The 15799-nt window shown below is 33.1% G+C and overlaps 3 protein-coding genes across 3 annotated transcripts; 1 reads left to right on the top strand and 2 right to left on the bottom strand.

Annotated features, from left to right (window-relative positions):
* The first annotated feature begins 3707 nt into the window (after nt 1–3707).
* LOC120251823 (serine/threonine/tyrosine-protein kinase HT1-like) lies at nt 3708–7033 on the top strand. Its single transcript, XM_039260475.1, has 4 exons — nt 3708–3886; nt 4227–5080; nt 5622–6077; nt 6634–7033. The coding sequence occupies exons 2-4, from the start codon at nt 4232–4234 to the stop codon at nt 6901–6903; spliced, it is 1575 nt and encodes a 524-aa protein (XP_039116409.1). The 5' UTR covers nt 3708–3886; nt 4227–4231; the 3' UTR covers nt 6904–7033.
* A 497-nt stretch (nt 7034–7530) lies between these two features.
* LOC120251198 (beta-glucuronosyltransferase GlcAT14B-like) lies at nt 7531–9472 on the bottom strand. The gene is made up of 4 exons (XM_039259735.1): nt 8619–9472; nt 8443–8518; nt 8242–8357; nt 7531–8154 (listed from the first exon to the last, which is right to left on the bottom strand). Exons 1-4 carry the CDS (start codon nt 9175–9177, stop codon nt 7649–7651), a joined length of 1257 nt encoding a protein of 418 aa, XP_039115669.1. The 5' UTR covers nt 9178–9472; the 3' UTR covers nt 7531–7648.
* A 4106-nt stretch (nt 9473–13578) lies between these two features.
* On the bottom strand, nt 13579–14815 carry LOC120251207. The gene is made up of 3 exons (XM_039259741.1): nt 14602–14815; nt 14290–14524; nt 13579–14187 (listed from the first exon to the last, which is right to left on the bottom strand). Exons 1-3 carry the CDS (start codon nt 14779–14781, stop codon nt 13778–13780), a joined length of 825 nt encoding a protein of 274 aa, XP_039115675.1. The 5' UTR covers nt 14782–14815; the 3' UTR covers nt 13579–13777.
* Between the last annotated feature and the right edge of the window lie 984 nt (nt 14816–15799).

Here is a 15799-nt window from a genome sequence, read left to right as displayed (position 1 = left end):
CTATTTAATTTTTGGTTGTAAAAAAATGTAAAAAGAATTTATTTGAAGAAGGAATAAAAAACAACTTTAACTTAAGTCAAATTTTATTGCTTTAGAATTACATATTAATTAAATTGGATCAATAATAAAACTTGGATAATTTTGATAATTTTAAAAATAAAAAAGAAATTTTGGAATGAAAAAACAATAAAAACATATGTCAACCACCTTTTTTTTTTTAAAAAAAAAGAAAAGAGTTTGAAGGAAAAAAATTCTTGGGCACTCTTTATGGAACAGTTGAGCGTTAAATCGCTCATTAATCTTTTGCCCAGTGAGCATTAAAGATGCTCTAAGCTTATTTGATGTGTCCATGCCATTTAAGAAAGCTACATCAAACAGAAATTTCCATAACAATAATCTTTTTCTTCTTCATGTTTTATTTTAGGGAAATAACAAGCCACGTCAGATAAAAAAAAAAGAAAAAGAAATTAGACTATTCTTATGTTGCAAATTTGATCTCTGCTCTTTCCTATTTAAAAACAATTAATCCCTAAATATTTTTCGTAAAAGTTTTAATTAGATCACTTGAAAGAAAAAAAGGGCAAAATAGATTATCGAAACTCTTCAAATTGAGAAAGAGTAAAGTTGAATAAATTAGTGATTTATTCACTTTTCTTTAAATAAATAAAAATTGAGAAAGAGTATTCATGATCAGCATTCACTCTAAAAAGAAAATCACAAATCATGAGCAACATACCAAATTATCTCATAGATCAATTGAAGCAAAGCCTTGATATGATGATAATTTAAATAATTACAATAATGAATTGAAATCAAGTATTGAGAAACCAAAAGAAATGAGATGGATGAAAGAACCTTTGGAGATGAAGAGTGGGTGAGATTTGTGGGAGTGGACGCCACGAACAGGGCCATCGTGCTTATCGATCGAGGAGAGTGCCCATTCGATAGTCCCAAAGTTGGATCACTGCGTTATGTAAACTTGTCATGATCCATGGGCGCTTGCTATGAAAGCTCAACCCATTCACTCCATTGCTTTTCATCTTGAACTTCATCAACATCCTTATATCTCAATTGAATTCTTGCCACACAGTTCAATAGATCTAGAGTTGGGTTACAGCTCTGATTCGGTGGTAAGAATGACAATTTATGTTTTGATTGTTTGGAGGTTTTTGAAGGTTTTATAAAATATGGTAAAGTATAATAAGGTATAGTACATGAGGTTATAAATCATACCTTCTTTGGGACAAGAGTAGAGTAAATTAAGGTTTTTAAACCATGTTGTGACTGGTTTGAAAGTAAAGCAAAGTAAAGTTATATATTAAAATTATGAAAATACTCTTTAAATATTAATATACATACATACCAAACATAATTTTTTAATAATATATTTTTATTTATTACACTTATAACCATAAATGCTAAAATTTTTTCATTCCAACTTCATGATACAAACCAAAGTTCACAAATAACATAATTAACATAATGTAAATAACATAGTGTAATTTAATAAAATATTTATTAAATATAAAAGTATATAATGTTTTTAAAAATATTTTTTATCATGGAAAAGGGATCGTTTCAAGAGAAAGTTGTATTCAGCCAACGACCATTTTGAGTCCATTAGCGTCGGGTCCCTGCAGTAGGGGTGTTCGACTCGAGTGTCGAACGTGGCTCTCCGAGTTTGATCCCCATCTCGCGCAAGGTGAGGGCACGGTTCAGTGGTGAGCGTTGCTCCCCCACGTGTTCGTTCCTGGGTTCTGGCGCTTGTCGTCTTTCTCCAAAAAACACGTATTCAACAATTCGTCTTTGACCATTAAAAAAAAAGGGAATTTGTCTAAAATTAAATAAGAAAAATCTTCTATTTCAAAAAATTAAATTGCAAATTATAGTAATTAGGATAACATTATTTTGATATAAGAACTATAATCGTCTGCATTAAAAATTAAAAATAATAATAATAGAAAAAAAACATTAAAGTGGGGGTTAATAACCCCGATCCGGGGTTACAATAACCCTTAGGCCAAAGGTTACACAAGGGTAACCATTATAATTTATAATTAATTAATATAATAGGATCATGGATAGTCACACTAATCTATTCTATCGGTTAACCACTTATTATAGAGCTTTTTCACTTACTAAACCAGGTATCCGCGTATTATATTAAGTTTTCACTTAACATATTTCTACTTATTTTTTTATTTTTATTTTTATGGTGCTAACTTTAGTATAGGGGTTAGTAACCCCAATGCCAGGGTTACTAGTTAATAAATCATTTATTATAGAGCTTTTTCACTTACTAAATCAGCCACGCACATATTATCTTAGGCTTTCACTTAATATAACATGTTTCTACATATATATATATATATATATATATATATATATATATATATATATATATATTATAGTAAACTTTTATTATAGAGCTTTTTCACTTACTAGCTATCCACGTACTATATTAGGTTTTCACTTAATATAACATGTTTTTACTTTTTTTTTTTTAAGTAAACCATTTATTATAGAGATTTTTCACATACTAAACTAGCTATCCACGAATTATATTAGGTTTTCAGTTAATTTTTGCTTTCATCTTTGTCTTTTTTTTTTATATTATTTGTACTTTTTTTTTTTAATAAAGTAGTGATTTATCCACTTTATTCCAAAAAAAAAAAATCTAATTTTATATGTAAATAAACAACTCACTCTTATTTGGGGATGTAACATGGAAAAAGTGCCGGGGAGAGTTAGAGAGACAATTACATGAGAGCTTTCAACACTACTCCAGAGGAGTATTTTCTCAGGTAAATCTTCTTTTCTTGTTTTTTCTTTTTGGTTTATTATTATTTGTTTATGAGTGGTGATTGTCATGTTGTTATCTCAACACTAAATTTTCTCCATCAAGATGGTCTTAAAAAAATAATCGTTTAAATAAATAACTTTGTTATTTCAATAAATATATATAATTAAATCAGTAATTATTTTAGACTAAAAAAAATAGAAATTAAAAACTACCTGTCAAAGTATGAAAATAAAACCTCAACATATATGTACCTTCATTTTAAATAAGTTAAAAGTCAAATATATTTTGTTAATAAAAATTCAAACAACCTATTCAAAGAATTCGGTATCAATAAATAAGTAATTTAATTAAATTTTTAAAAATAATAAATAATAAATAAATAAATAAAATATTGGGTCAGCAGTCAACTTGTCTTGCTTGAAGGGCATGCAAACAAAGCAAGTTGAATTCGTAGGCAGGGACGGGAATCCCTCCCACTCACATGTCTCGTGCCCCTGCACGTGATATAAGTTGTAACAAACTCCAAGTCCAACATGCGCAAATAGCAGCAGCATGGCGTGGAAGTGCTGGGAAATTCCAGTAATCACGGACAGCACAACTTACTCATGGAATCCCTCTCCTATTAATATATTTATTATATTTTTCTAAATTTTTTTTTTTGTTCCAAAAAAAGCAATTAATGAATGAAATTGACAGAAAGATTACACTGTATTATTGGATTTGGACAATGTCGTTATAGCCCCTCATTGTCAACTTTTATCAACTCCCTTCGTTCCAATAATTAATTTAATTTTTATTTTTGAAAAAGTTTATTAATAAACAAAATAATAATAATAATAAACAAGGGTAGAATTGAAAAAAAATAAAATAAGTAATATAATAAGAAGAAGGAAAGAGAAGGAGAAGAAGGAGGGAGAGCGAGGACAAAGGCTTGTCCGTCTTTGGTACGGTCTCATATCACCGCCCAAAGAGGGAGGGACGGAAGGGATCCGTACCCGAATGCGTCGTCCTTTTCGTCGTCTTCTCTCCGCTAATTTTGTGGATTTTGATCGAGTTTCTTGGTAGAGAGAAGCTGGATTTGAGGTTTGTGTTTTGAATTTTGTGGGTGTTATTTCCGCGTGGGTTTCTCCGTGTCGTTGGCTGGAAGTGATTCCTGGATGCTTTTTTGTTGGGAAAGATGCGATTTTGATGTCAATGAGCCAGTGGTTGCTTGGTTTTTTCGCTAAATTTTAGTGCTAGGGTTGCGGAGAAGCAAGGATTTTTTTCTTTTTCTTCTCGTTATTTCGAGTTTGATTCGGATTTGGTAATTTGATTTGATTTCAAATTCGTGTATTTTTGAGATTCAAATGAAGTTTTTCTTTCTGGGGATTTCGGCATTGTGAGTTTCTACAATTGAAGGTTGCTTACTGTTCCTGTTGTTCAGGATCAATGGAGGAATTAGATGGTGGCTCTTGGGTTTGCAGAGCAAGGTTCCCCCGCGTGCCCTTCCCTAGGTTGGATACCGTGAAGCTTTCAGAGAGTCTATTATCTGCTCAACAATTGGATTTGAACAAGTCTAGCTTGGATTTGAAGTTGAAGAACCCAAGATCTTTGTCAAAAACTATGAGCTTTACGCCTGGATCAAATGTATCATCATCAGCTGCAACGTCCTCCAATGACCTCGATCAAAAGCTGAAGAAATTGAACGTAGATTCTTCTGAATCAAAGCCAACAACATCAAGGAAAATAGACCCTGATTCCAGGAAATCTAATTTGTTCTTGAATAGGAATGAACGAAGATCAAGGGGAAATAGAAGGTCTGTGTCTCCTCTTCGCAGTACCGAGCTCTCGGATACCTTCAAAGAGGCCAGGTCTCATGGAAAAAGATTCTTTTCACCACCACTGAGACGACATAAATCCCAAAATAAGAGTGTATCGAAAGATGCTTTTGTGCAACATGCTACCAGGGCAGCAACACCTTCAATTATGGACAAGCTGAAAGGCAAGAAAGACAATTCTTGGTCTAGTTGTTTTGATGCAGGTGTTGGGAAAGTCATGGCTATAGAGACTACAGAGGAGTGGTCCGTCGATCTTTCGAAATTATACATTGGGCTTAGATTTGCCTCTGGTGCTCATAGTAGGTTGTATCAAGGCCTTTACAAGGACCAAGCTGTTGCTGTGAAGATCATTAGGCAACCTGATGATGACGAAAATAAAACTATGGCTGTTCGATTAGAGAAGCAGTTCACTAGAGAAGCTACCCTTCTGTCCCATCTTTATCACCGGAATGTGATTAAGGTATGTGATTCTGGCAATTTTTAAGTTTCTGTTATAGTGTTTCTGCTTCGATGTTTTGTGCTAGTTGATGCATGCTACATGTATATATGATTCGGAATTGTTGAGATTGCTCTGATTTCATTCTAGTTATACAAATTAGCTATAAGTTGCCAATGTTTCTTTTTTCAAAAACGAATACAAAGCAATAAAAAAGAGCAATGAATTGGTATTGTCATTAAAATAGGGGAAAATAAAAGAAAGAGTTGCTTCAGAGTCTCATCTGCCAGACTGCCAATGTAAAGGCATATTAATTTTCCAATCTAACTACTCTATGCTGCGTTCAATTCTTTGCCAGCTCAGGGTTTGACTAGCACATGCATATTTGCATTTCTTTGTTTACGTAGAATTTTCCACAATAATAATGAGTTTGTGAAAATCTGTCTATTGAACTTGTTACGCCCTTGTTTATACGGTGATCAGATCTTATAAATATTGGAATTATAAATGAGTTCTAGTGAAAGTTATCATCGCATTCTTCTTATATGTATCTGGTTTGCTACAGTTGGAAGGAGCATGCAGAAATCCACCGGTGTTTTGCATTATCACTGAATATCTCTCTGGTGGTTCCTTGAGATCATTCTTGCACAAGCTTCAGCATGAATCCCTTCCTCTACAAAAACTTATAGCAATTGCTCTAGATATTGCTCGAGGAATGGAATATATTCATTCACAGGGTGTTATTCACCGTGACCTGAAGCCTGAGAACATACTCTTCGATGAACATTTCTGTGTAAAAATTGCTGACTTTGGAATAGCTTGTGAAGAGGCATGCTGTGATGCTTTGGCAGACGACCCGGGGACTTACCGGTGGATGGCCCCTGAGATGATCAAACACAAGTCTTACGGGCGTAAAGTTGATGTTTACAGTTTTGGTCTGCTTTTATGGGAGATGGTAACAGGCACAATCCCCTATCAAGACATGACACCCATTCAGGCGGCTTTCGCCGTTGTTGATAAGGTATGCGTCCTAATCACCATGAATTCTCTTTGGCTTTTTCATTCTGTATTTCATCCATATCTCTGATCTATCTCAATCATTTTCCCTTGGCATTCTTCTTGGCTACTTCTAGGCAATGATCTTGCATTATGCTCATAATTTGAATTCAATTATTTGATTATAATCTCCACAAGGGTCCAATATTAAGGTCTTCTTGGACTTGGTGACATCGAAAACATTGACAATTCTGCAATAGCTGACCATGCACCTCATTTATACATATGAACCATTCTAAAGCAGAGTAGGAGCCAATAAAATATCTGTATACTTTATTATAATCAGTTCACATTTAATATCTCAGTCATCTCTTTGACAACCTCGATGTCAACCTCATCGATTTGTGGTTTTCCACTCATTGTTTATAACAGATTGTTTTCTTCTCCAATGAAAATATAGATTGTACATGCATCTTAAGACTTGTTGACTTTAGGAGATTTTCTCTGATTGAGTTTTAATATGAGAAACATTGGAATCATTGACAAGCTCTAATGACTTGAAATTCAAATTTAAATTTCAGAACTTGCGGCCGGTTATTCCCTGTGACTGCCCTGCGGAGTTGGGATGCTTAATCAAGCAGTGCTGGGCACTACAACCAGAGAAGAGGCCCGAATTCTGGCAGATTGTCAAGGTTTTGGAACAGTTTGAATCTGATGTTGCTCGTGACGGAAAGCTCAGCTCAATACAGAAGTTGAATTTTCAAGATCATAAGAAGCAGCTGTTTAATTGGATCCACAAGCCCAAAGCATCCCATGCATATTTCAGAACTTCTTTATCCAAAATGTCATAACTTCTTTGGTTGTTTCTTCTTATTTCACTTTAGTTTTGATACCCTGTAGTTATTCTGCCCTTGCCTTTTTCTTTATTTCTTGTAGTATTAATCCAGATTGGTTAATTTTTCATTACTAACAATTCCTGCATTTACCGAGTTCTTCTGTGAATATAATACCATTTCTTTTTCAAACACAGATGCAAATTTTCTTGAATTATTTTTTTCCCTTTGCCGTTTCAAACTTTTCTTCACTTCACTTGCATTATTATTTTATTTTTTATTTTTTTTTATCGTTCTGCTGAATGTTTGGTAAAGATCACCAATCTGGTCCTTCATTCCTGGGGACCAACTGTTTGAGAAAGTGTCCATTGACTCCTTCTTAGTGACCATGAGCTTTTGGAATGTTATCACATCACAAAGTGTTGTTTATGCCCGGGCCCCCATCAAACCACAAATGCTTTCTTTTATAGTGTGCCAATTGATTAAGATTAAGGAATTTCTAATTCAAGACTGGTGGCTCTGTTCTTCTGGAAAAAATTTTCCTCAGGACAGCAACTTCTTCCTAAAAAATCAGCTCAAGGATTCTTCACATTTAGTTCCACATGCACAACATTGAGATAATCAATGAACCATGAAAACCAAACCAAACCAAACCAACAACCATTTTTTAATTTATATTAAGTCCATGGCTTTCTAATTTGTAAGTGTAAATGTAATTAACTGATCAAAAGCATTTATAATTAATGTACATACACAAATGATATCATCTACATTGATTACTCACAAAAGCTTTAGACCAAACTATCCGGTTCATAAGCTTAGCAAGCCTTTGTGCACCAGGACCAGGTTGAAGCTTGTTCACATCTCCAACCTTAGAGCAAGCACCACCACCACCTTCACACCAACCACCATAAACAAAACTATAATTCCTCCGGCCACCGAGAAGCTCGGCATCAATCTTGTCGAGCACCGGGTCATCCCTGTTGAACTTCCGGGCAAACGGCACGTTGGCATTGATCATCCGGGGAGCATCAGCAACTGAGAGAGTATGAGGATGCTGCTTTGGTGGTACATCCCATGCAATGTAGTGTAGATCATGGTTAACTGCAGTTGGGATATACTCTGGTGCATTGCAAATAACTGTCTGGAAATAACCTTCTGGAGATGATATGAAGTTGGTGTAATACATGAGTAGAGTTCTTGGGAGATTATCCCATCCCCATACACAGTATTCCACAAACTCTCTTGACAGAACCATCCATGCAGACCCTAATAATTAAATAAATAAATAAATAAATAACCACAAAACATTAAAATTAATGATCTGCACGTCTAAATAAAAAATAAACCAAGTACCAGTGAAGAGTTTGAATGCAGTTGGGGTTTCTCTCTTCTCTGTAATCCAGAACACATCTGACTTCTTAGACTTGTAAAGCCCTGGATCAATTATCAATGGCTTTGCTCTCTTGCTCCTGCACCAAAACCATTCATTACTTTAAAAACAAAACTAGTAAACAATGAAGAATTTAAGAAGGTGATGAGAACGAGTTAACTCACTCTTTCCAACCCAGCCGACTCGTGTGCTCAATGAAGCTCAAGTTCCTTGGTAATGAAGAGAAAGTATGTATAAGATCTGAAATTAACCACAAACATTAATATTAAAACCAATCATATATATATATTAATCTAAACCCAAATCACAACAATTTAATAACAAGTAAATAAATGCTTACCATCTTGTGTGACTAAAGGGTAATCAGAGGCACTGAGATTGATAAACCAATCCCAATCCTTGCTTTTCTTCAGAAGAATAGCACAAGCGTGGAGAGTGTTAGCCACCATTGTTGGACCTCTGTAAGTCACCATATTGGCCTTTGAGATCACAAACACATTCTGAACCACTGCAAAGATTGTGTCATTCCCTACTCTATACACAAGCTCATCTCTTTCCTCCACCGGAGATTCTAAGTCCAAATGAAGAATATATAGATTGCGAGGATGATAAAGACTTCTCACTGTCCTCCATAGCCTATCAAGATCACCCTTTGATCCAGAAACCAAGTAAGCAAACCTCGGAAGTGGAGGTTCAGATGACAGTTTGGATTCAACAAACACTGGAGATGTCCGGTTGAATGAAGATGATGCTGAGAAGAAGGAGTTCATTGTGCTTCCTATGTTCAATGAAGTGATAACAAGGAAAGCAAACACAAATGAACTCATGGCTATTGGTATTGCCCATCTCTTCTCTGTCATCAATGGTGCAAGATGTGATCTTGTTTTCAATGTTTCCATCTATGATCTCTTTGTCTCTCTCCACAGACTTGTTCCTATATATATTTATCATTCAAGGTGGTGGGAAAATGATAAAAAAAGAGATGGGAACAAGAACAAAATATGATCTTTGTGTCTATATATGTGAAAGAATAAACAAAGAATTAAGGGATGGTTATTCCAAAGGCAATAGAAACAAGGATGAAAAGAAAGAGAACAAACAGGAAGAGGTCAGGATTAATAAAGAGATGAGAAAAGATGGGAGGACGTTACGGAGTTGTTCTTGGTTTTCATATGACGTGTGAGTTCTTCTCTAGTTTTGGTGACTTTTATTTTTATTTTTTTATTTATTCTTAATTTTGTTTTTATAATGCATCATAGTTCAGAGAGTTTCAGGGAAAATGGTTGGTGTTTATTGGGGAATGGTGAGGATAAGGTCATCCTCAATCCGACCAAGACGGCAACACACAACTCTTTAACAACTACGTACACGTATATGTGTTTTTTTTGTTGAAATTTTTAATGTTAATTATTTTTTTTTTCCACACAATTCAAGAGGGAAGATAGCTATTGATTATAATGTTTTGACAGGAACAATTTAATGGGAGATGAGTTAGTGTGACTTTCCTCTGTGTAGTCATTGAGATGATGTTTTTTTTTTTCTTGGAATATGATAAATTACAGCAGGATTTGGGGGTAGGTTGTCCCTGGTTGGTGTGGGTAAACTAGTATGGCTTCCATTTTCTACATGTCATTAAAAAAAGTGGATTAACCCTTTTTATGTAAAGTAACTAGCTAGCTGCTCTATAGTTCTTTTATCCAAAAATATTAATCATAATTGGATTAACTATAAATTATCATTAGATACAAAATGGATGGATAGCAAACAAGTGATGGAAATGTAACCTGATTTATTACAGATTTTATGCAATCAGCCGGTGAGGATTAAGAAAAATCCAGTTTTTGTACTTTTTTTTTTTTTTGTTATAAATAGACAACAAGTATCTTTTAAATGAATATGTAACCGGATTTATTACAGATTTTATGGAGTCGGTGTGGATTGAGAATATTTTAGTTTTCTGATTTTTTATAAATTAGTGACAAATGTCCTTCCATTTAAGAGAAATTAAGGATATACATAAATATGGATTTAATAATATCTCAACTCACCTTGAATAAACTTTGAGATTCGATCTTAGGTTTTTCCCGAAACAAATACTCTACATAAAAAATTCAATACCAATAGATCAACATATTGCTAGTAGTTTTGAGTTGATTGGCTTTGTGGTTATTTTTATATGACCATGTTTTGAAAGCATTGTTAATAAAACTAGGCATTTTTCCCACATCGGAGAATTTAAAATTTTGTGAGGAGTTTTGAGACAATATCATATATAAAATAATATAATTAAACAACTTCAACTATTTTATATCTTGGATTTCAAAGGTCATATGACATTTATTACATAAATAATTAGGTGTAATTAATGTTTTTCAATTATTAATATTATAAATAATATAAATAAAAACTTAAATATTATTAAAAAAATTAAAATTATTCTTTGGAACGCTCTCGAAGTAGATTATACATCTACTTTAATAGTACGTATAGATTATCAAATGACATGTTAAAGTATTACCAACAATAAGAAATACATGAAATATTTTACATAATATTATTTAATAAAAATAAAACTATTTGTTGTAGATTTTTATATTATTGACATTTTGGGTTTTTTTTTTTTAAATATAGACAAATCACATATCAACGTTCACTGGTTCACATTTGTGGAGTTTATCTCTCAACACATGTGTTCATCACTTGTGAGAGTTGAGGTCATCGTTGAACATAGGGGGAAAGCACCCCCCTTGGCCCATGATATATATATATATATGTGCAAAACATTATGGACGTCTATAAAGAAATCTATGGATGTCCAATTATCAATTGTTAGATTGCTATCAAACAGCTGACATTAATTAACACTAGTACTGTGTATTGTACTATTCAAACAGTAATTACTGTACTTGTTATTGTATTAACTACTGTTAATTTTTTTTAAATTCTATCCCACACTATTTAAAATAAAAAAACAAAAATAATAGAATTATTATATTAAATAAATTTGATCTTGAGTTATAATAATAAATAATATAACTTATTAAACGTGGATCTTCAAATATTTTTATTTTTAAAGTTTATATATAGATATATTTTTATTGAATTTATACTACATAATTATCAATTTTTTAGGATATTAATATTAAAAATAGTACTAATTAATAAAAATAAAAATAAAACCCTAAAAAAAATGCAATTGCACTCTCAGATTCTTTTAAAAAAAATCATTGCAAGTTGTGTTGTTAGTGAGTTTTCTATATTTGCTCAATATTTTGCTAGTTTATGTTTTATCCTTCATTATAATAATTTTTTTCAGTGTGTTTTTTAATTTTATTATTTATTAATTTAGTGTTTTAATTGAGTTAAATCGTTAATTATGTAATGTTATAGATTTTTTACACCTAAATCAAAATTTGTAGGTGGTCGTATATTTTATATTTTTAAAATATTTATTATTATAATATTATGCTTGAATTAGTGCAATCGTTTAATATTTATAATTTTTTAAAATTTAAATTTAGTACCCTCTAATTTTATTTTTTAATTCCACCATTGGTTGAGGTTTGAACTTGTCTTCTCATTAGCACTCTACACAGAAGATCCAGATGTTAACAAACCAAAAAATTATTGGTTGATCTTTATACTTTTGAGAATATTGTGGTGGAAAAAAAAAAGAGAGAATTTGCAGCCACAAAATTTTTAAAAAAAAATTATTGCATATCAAATGAGTTTTAAATTGAAAACGATGAAATTTTTGTCCACTGAAGAAGATATGCAAGCGAGTGAAATAAATAATTAGGATATGGGACAAGCATGCCATTATTGAGTGCATGAATATATGGCTTTGGTTGAGTTGCTTGACTAGGAGTGACGTTTCTATGGATTTGATTAATTCGGTTGAAAACTTAATACAATTAAAAAATTTATTTTTAAATTTTCAAAACTCGAATCAACTAAATAAATGATTAAAATTGGAATTGAGTAAACAATAACTAAATGTTACAGATTATTACTTTGAATTAAATACAAGCAAAACTTTCATAATTGAGTATAATATCAATTAAGATGTTACAGTTAGATATAATTAGGGTTAGTTGGGTTGATTAGTTTAGGTTTTATTTCTAAAATTATTACTGTAAGTACATGTAGGATTGAACGATTCAAATTATTTTAGTTACTGTACATAAATTGATTGAACCGATCCTCTCTCACACATTAATTAATTATTTTTATTAAAATTAAAAAATTTACATACCCATATAAATATATACATCGAATAAAGTCAAGTCAGAAAGCCAATGAGGGAGAGAGAGAAAGAGTGGGGGGTGTTCTGTTAAAATCAATTAGAGAGGTGATTAATTAGAGGTTTTGTCCCTATTTGGGGTGCCGTTGGATCAACATCAAATACGCCCAGTTGACGCCTGTATCCCCATAACAAGTGGCCTCATATATATATATATATATATATATAATAAACTATGCTCCACATGAACAACATACCTCTTGAAAGCCTTTTGTTCTCTCCTCTATTTTGTTTAGCCTGACATTCAATCATCCATGACTGTTGGTGGTCTATTTGTATTTTTTTTCTTTCCCTAAGTAGTTGTTTCATTCATTTCTATTTGTGTTTTCTATTAATATATGCATGTAGTAGACCCATTTTTTGTTAAAAAAAAAAACAGCTACTTTCTATTTTCACATTTTACAAAACTGCCGCCATCTTAGTAACTATAAACTCCAATACCTCTAAGATTAGATCTAGACTCAAATTAATCCTCTCAACATGAATTATTAAACTCAGACATGAGAAGGAAACCTTATCAATACAATTCACATACATCAAAGTTCAATCACAAAAGCAAGAATCATTTACAAGATTTTTTATCACTCTTTTGTTAACAGAAAAGTTAAAGAGATAATCTAACACGGTCTCCGTCTTGAATCAAAACAAGATAATAATAAACAAAATGAGACTATAGTGACAAGATAACTCTATATTAATTAAAGACTAGTTCAGTCATTATCTCCCTGGTTTGTATAAAGTGAAGATAGCCTTTTTTTTATTAAAATATCTACTTGAAATAGAGGACATCAGGATCATTCCAAATTGACAAGGTGATAACACCAACCTTTAATTATTCTCATTATGATATTCACAATACAAACAAAAGCAACAACATGTATCTCCTTCTTCAATTCCATGTTTCAATGATCCTCACTTTTGATTTCCTTTCTTAAATTATCAATAGTTTCTGCAACCCATACCATAAAAATTAAATATAAAAATAAACAAATAAATAAATAAATAAACAAGAAGATGCTGAAGATGATCACATTTCACAAAATTGTATGTTGCTTCAAGAACAATCAACAGCAGAGAACTTAAACTCCCTCTTCACAACTCATAATTACAGATGGATTACACTCTGTAAATCCAGTCCAAGCCAAGCATGTTAATTAATACAAAGAAGGCAAAACCAAAAAAAAAAAAAAATCAATTCACACAACCTCAACAGCAGTGCAATGCAAATCAAAGGTGAGCATGGAGGCTCTTGGCTTTGGTTGCCGGCCGGAGACGGTGCTGATTGGCAGTGGCACAGGCCGAGGCATTCTTTCGCAGCTACTCAGCCACTTGGACTGCATATACTTGTGTTTCCTCCAAGGTGCCATATGCATCTTGTTATCCTTCATGCATTTCTTGGCTGCCCCGCACATAATCTTGATCACATTGCCAAGTTTCTGAGTCTTGCCGACGAAAACCTCGGGGAGTCTATTCACTAACATGTTATACTCTTCACTGGCCCTCGCCATCTCAAACTCCGCCTTAAAATTCAGCTCAATTACAACTCTCACCGGCCCTCTTTTCCCATTCTTTGATTCCATCACCGCGTCTATAAAACTATGCTCCCCTGAAATTATAATATAAATGCATATATATAAATCTCGGCCTCTTTGTTTTATAAAAAAACAATAATATTTAAACATGTAAGCCTGAGTCTATCAACTCATACCTGAAGGAATGTCGGGAGATCTCCTCCATTTTGACAGGCACAATGCACTGTTAAACCCAGCATCCTTCAAGCGATCGGAGATAAAACTCATCAAGCAATTCCGACATTCTCCGGTGTTCCCTCGATTCGAACAAACACAAACAAGCACCAACCCTTCTTCCCTCAATTTCCTCAATGATTTCTCAATCTCCATCCTTATCCTAGTCTCCAACGAGCAGCACCGGGACAAGGCTTCCTGCAAGGCATTAAGACAAACACCTTGAGCACACAAACAAGGAATGAAGTTAAGGTGTTTGATGAAATGACACCAACCTGAAGGAGCTGGTTTTGTTCCTCCCAAAAGGCTTTACGTTGTTGTTGGTCTTCATGTTCATCATCATCATCACCATCATCATCTCTGCCATTGTTGGCAAGAAAGGTTTCAGGCCATTCCTTTGTTTCTCTTTCCTCAAAGAACTCCATAACCATGTCAGAGAGGCTACTGATCTCCATTCACTTCTGTTTGTATACAAGGAAAGGCTCTGGTTTTGATTCTCATTAGACCATTGGATCATGGGTATATATATTATATACATAGAGAGGGAGGGGAAGGGGAAGGGGGAGGGGAATGGGGTGGGCCCAGGATGCCAACGTGGACAAACGGGACGCCGCGAACATGCGGGGACAGGTAACAATCCGACGTGGAGAGAGGTGATTGGCTGAGGAGCTGTTTGAATAGTTCGGATGAGGCTCAAAACCAGCGAGGATCCACGTCAAGTATCCGCGTCTGCTCCAATAATTATCCTCTGGGTCCCACTTCTCATCACATATCCCGGAATATTCTCCATCTCTAATCGTGCACCAGCGGCTTGATCAAGAATATTCTTTTGTTCTCAGGGCAAATATTAATTTCTAGAAAAAGTTTTTTAAATAGTCACTTAATTATTGGGGTTACTTCTATTTGAGTCATTGAATTATAAAAAATTTTAATTGAGTAGTCTAATTTTAGATTTGTGTTTAATTGGACCATCTTGGCTAACTCAGTTAACGGTGTGCTAACATGACATAACGTAACATGCTATATCATACTCTTTTGCCACATCAACATGCCACGTGGATAAAAATTCTATTTATTTTGGAAATAGTCAACTCATATAATTAATTCTTCATGTGATAAACAAAAAGTTATTTAATTTTAAAATTTTTAAATTTTTAAATCAAAAAGATTTTCACATCATCTATTATTTAATTTGATTTTTTGTCCATATGACATACTGATATAGTAAGAGTGCATGACATGACATACTATGTTAGTACTCTGTTAATGAAGTTAGCCTGGATAATCCAATTGAATATGATCTAAAGTTATGGTACTAAATTGAAATTTTTTATAATTTGGTGACTCAAATAGAAGTGACCGAATAGTTGAGTAACTATTTAAATAATTTAATCTAATATATATATATATATATAACAATGATATGACAGATAGACGGTAAAATTTACTGTACATAGACATGATGAGCAAGGT

This window comes from Dioscorea cayenensis, chromosome 20 (genome assembly GCF_009730915.1).
Source record: "Dioscorea cayenensis subsp. rotundata cultivar TDr96_F1 chromosome 20, TDr96_F1_v2_PseudoChromosome.rev07_lg8_w22 25.fasta, whole genome shotgun sequence".
Classification (NCBI taxonomy): Eukaryota; Viridiplantae; Streptophyta; class Magnoliopsida; order Dioscoreales; family Dioscoreaceae; genus Dioscorea; species Dioscorea cayenensis.
The sequence above is the reverse complement of the archived record's forward strand: the minus strand, read 5'-3'. Positions and strand labels throughout refer to the sequence as shown.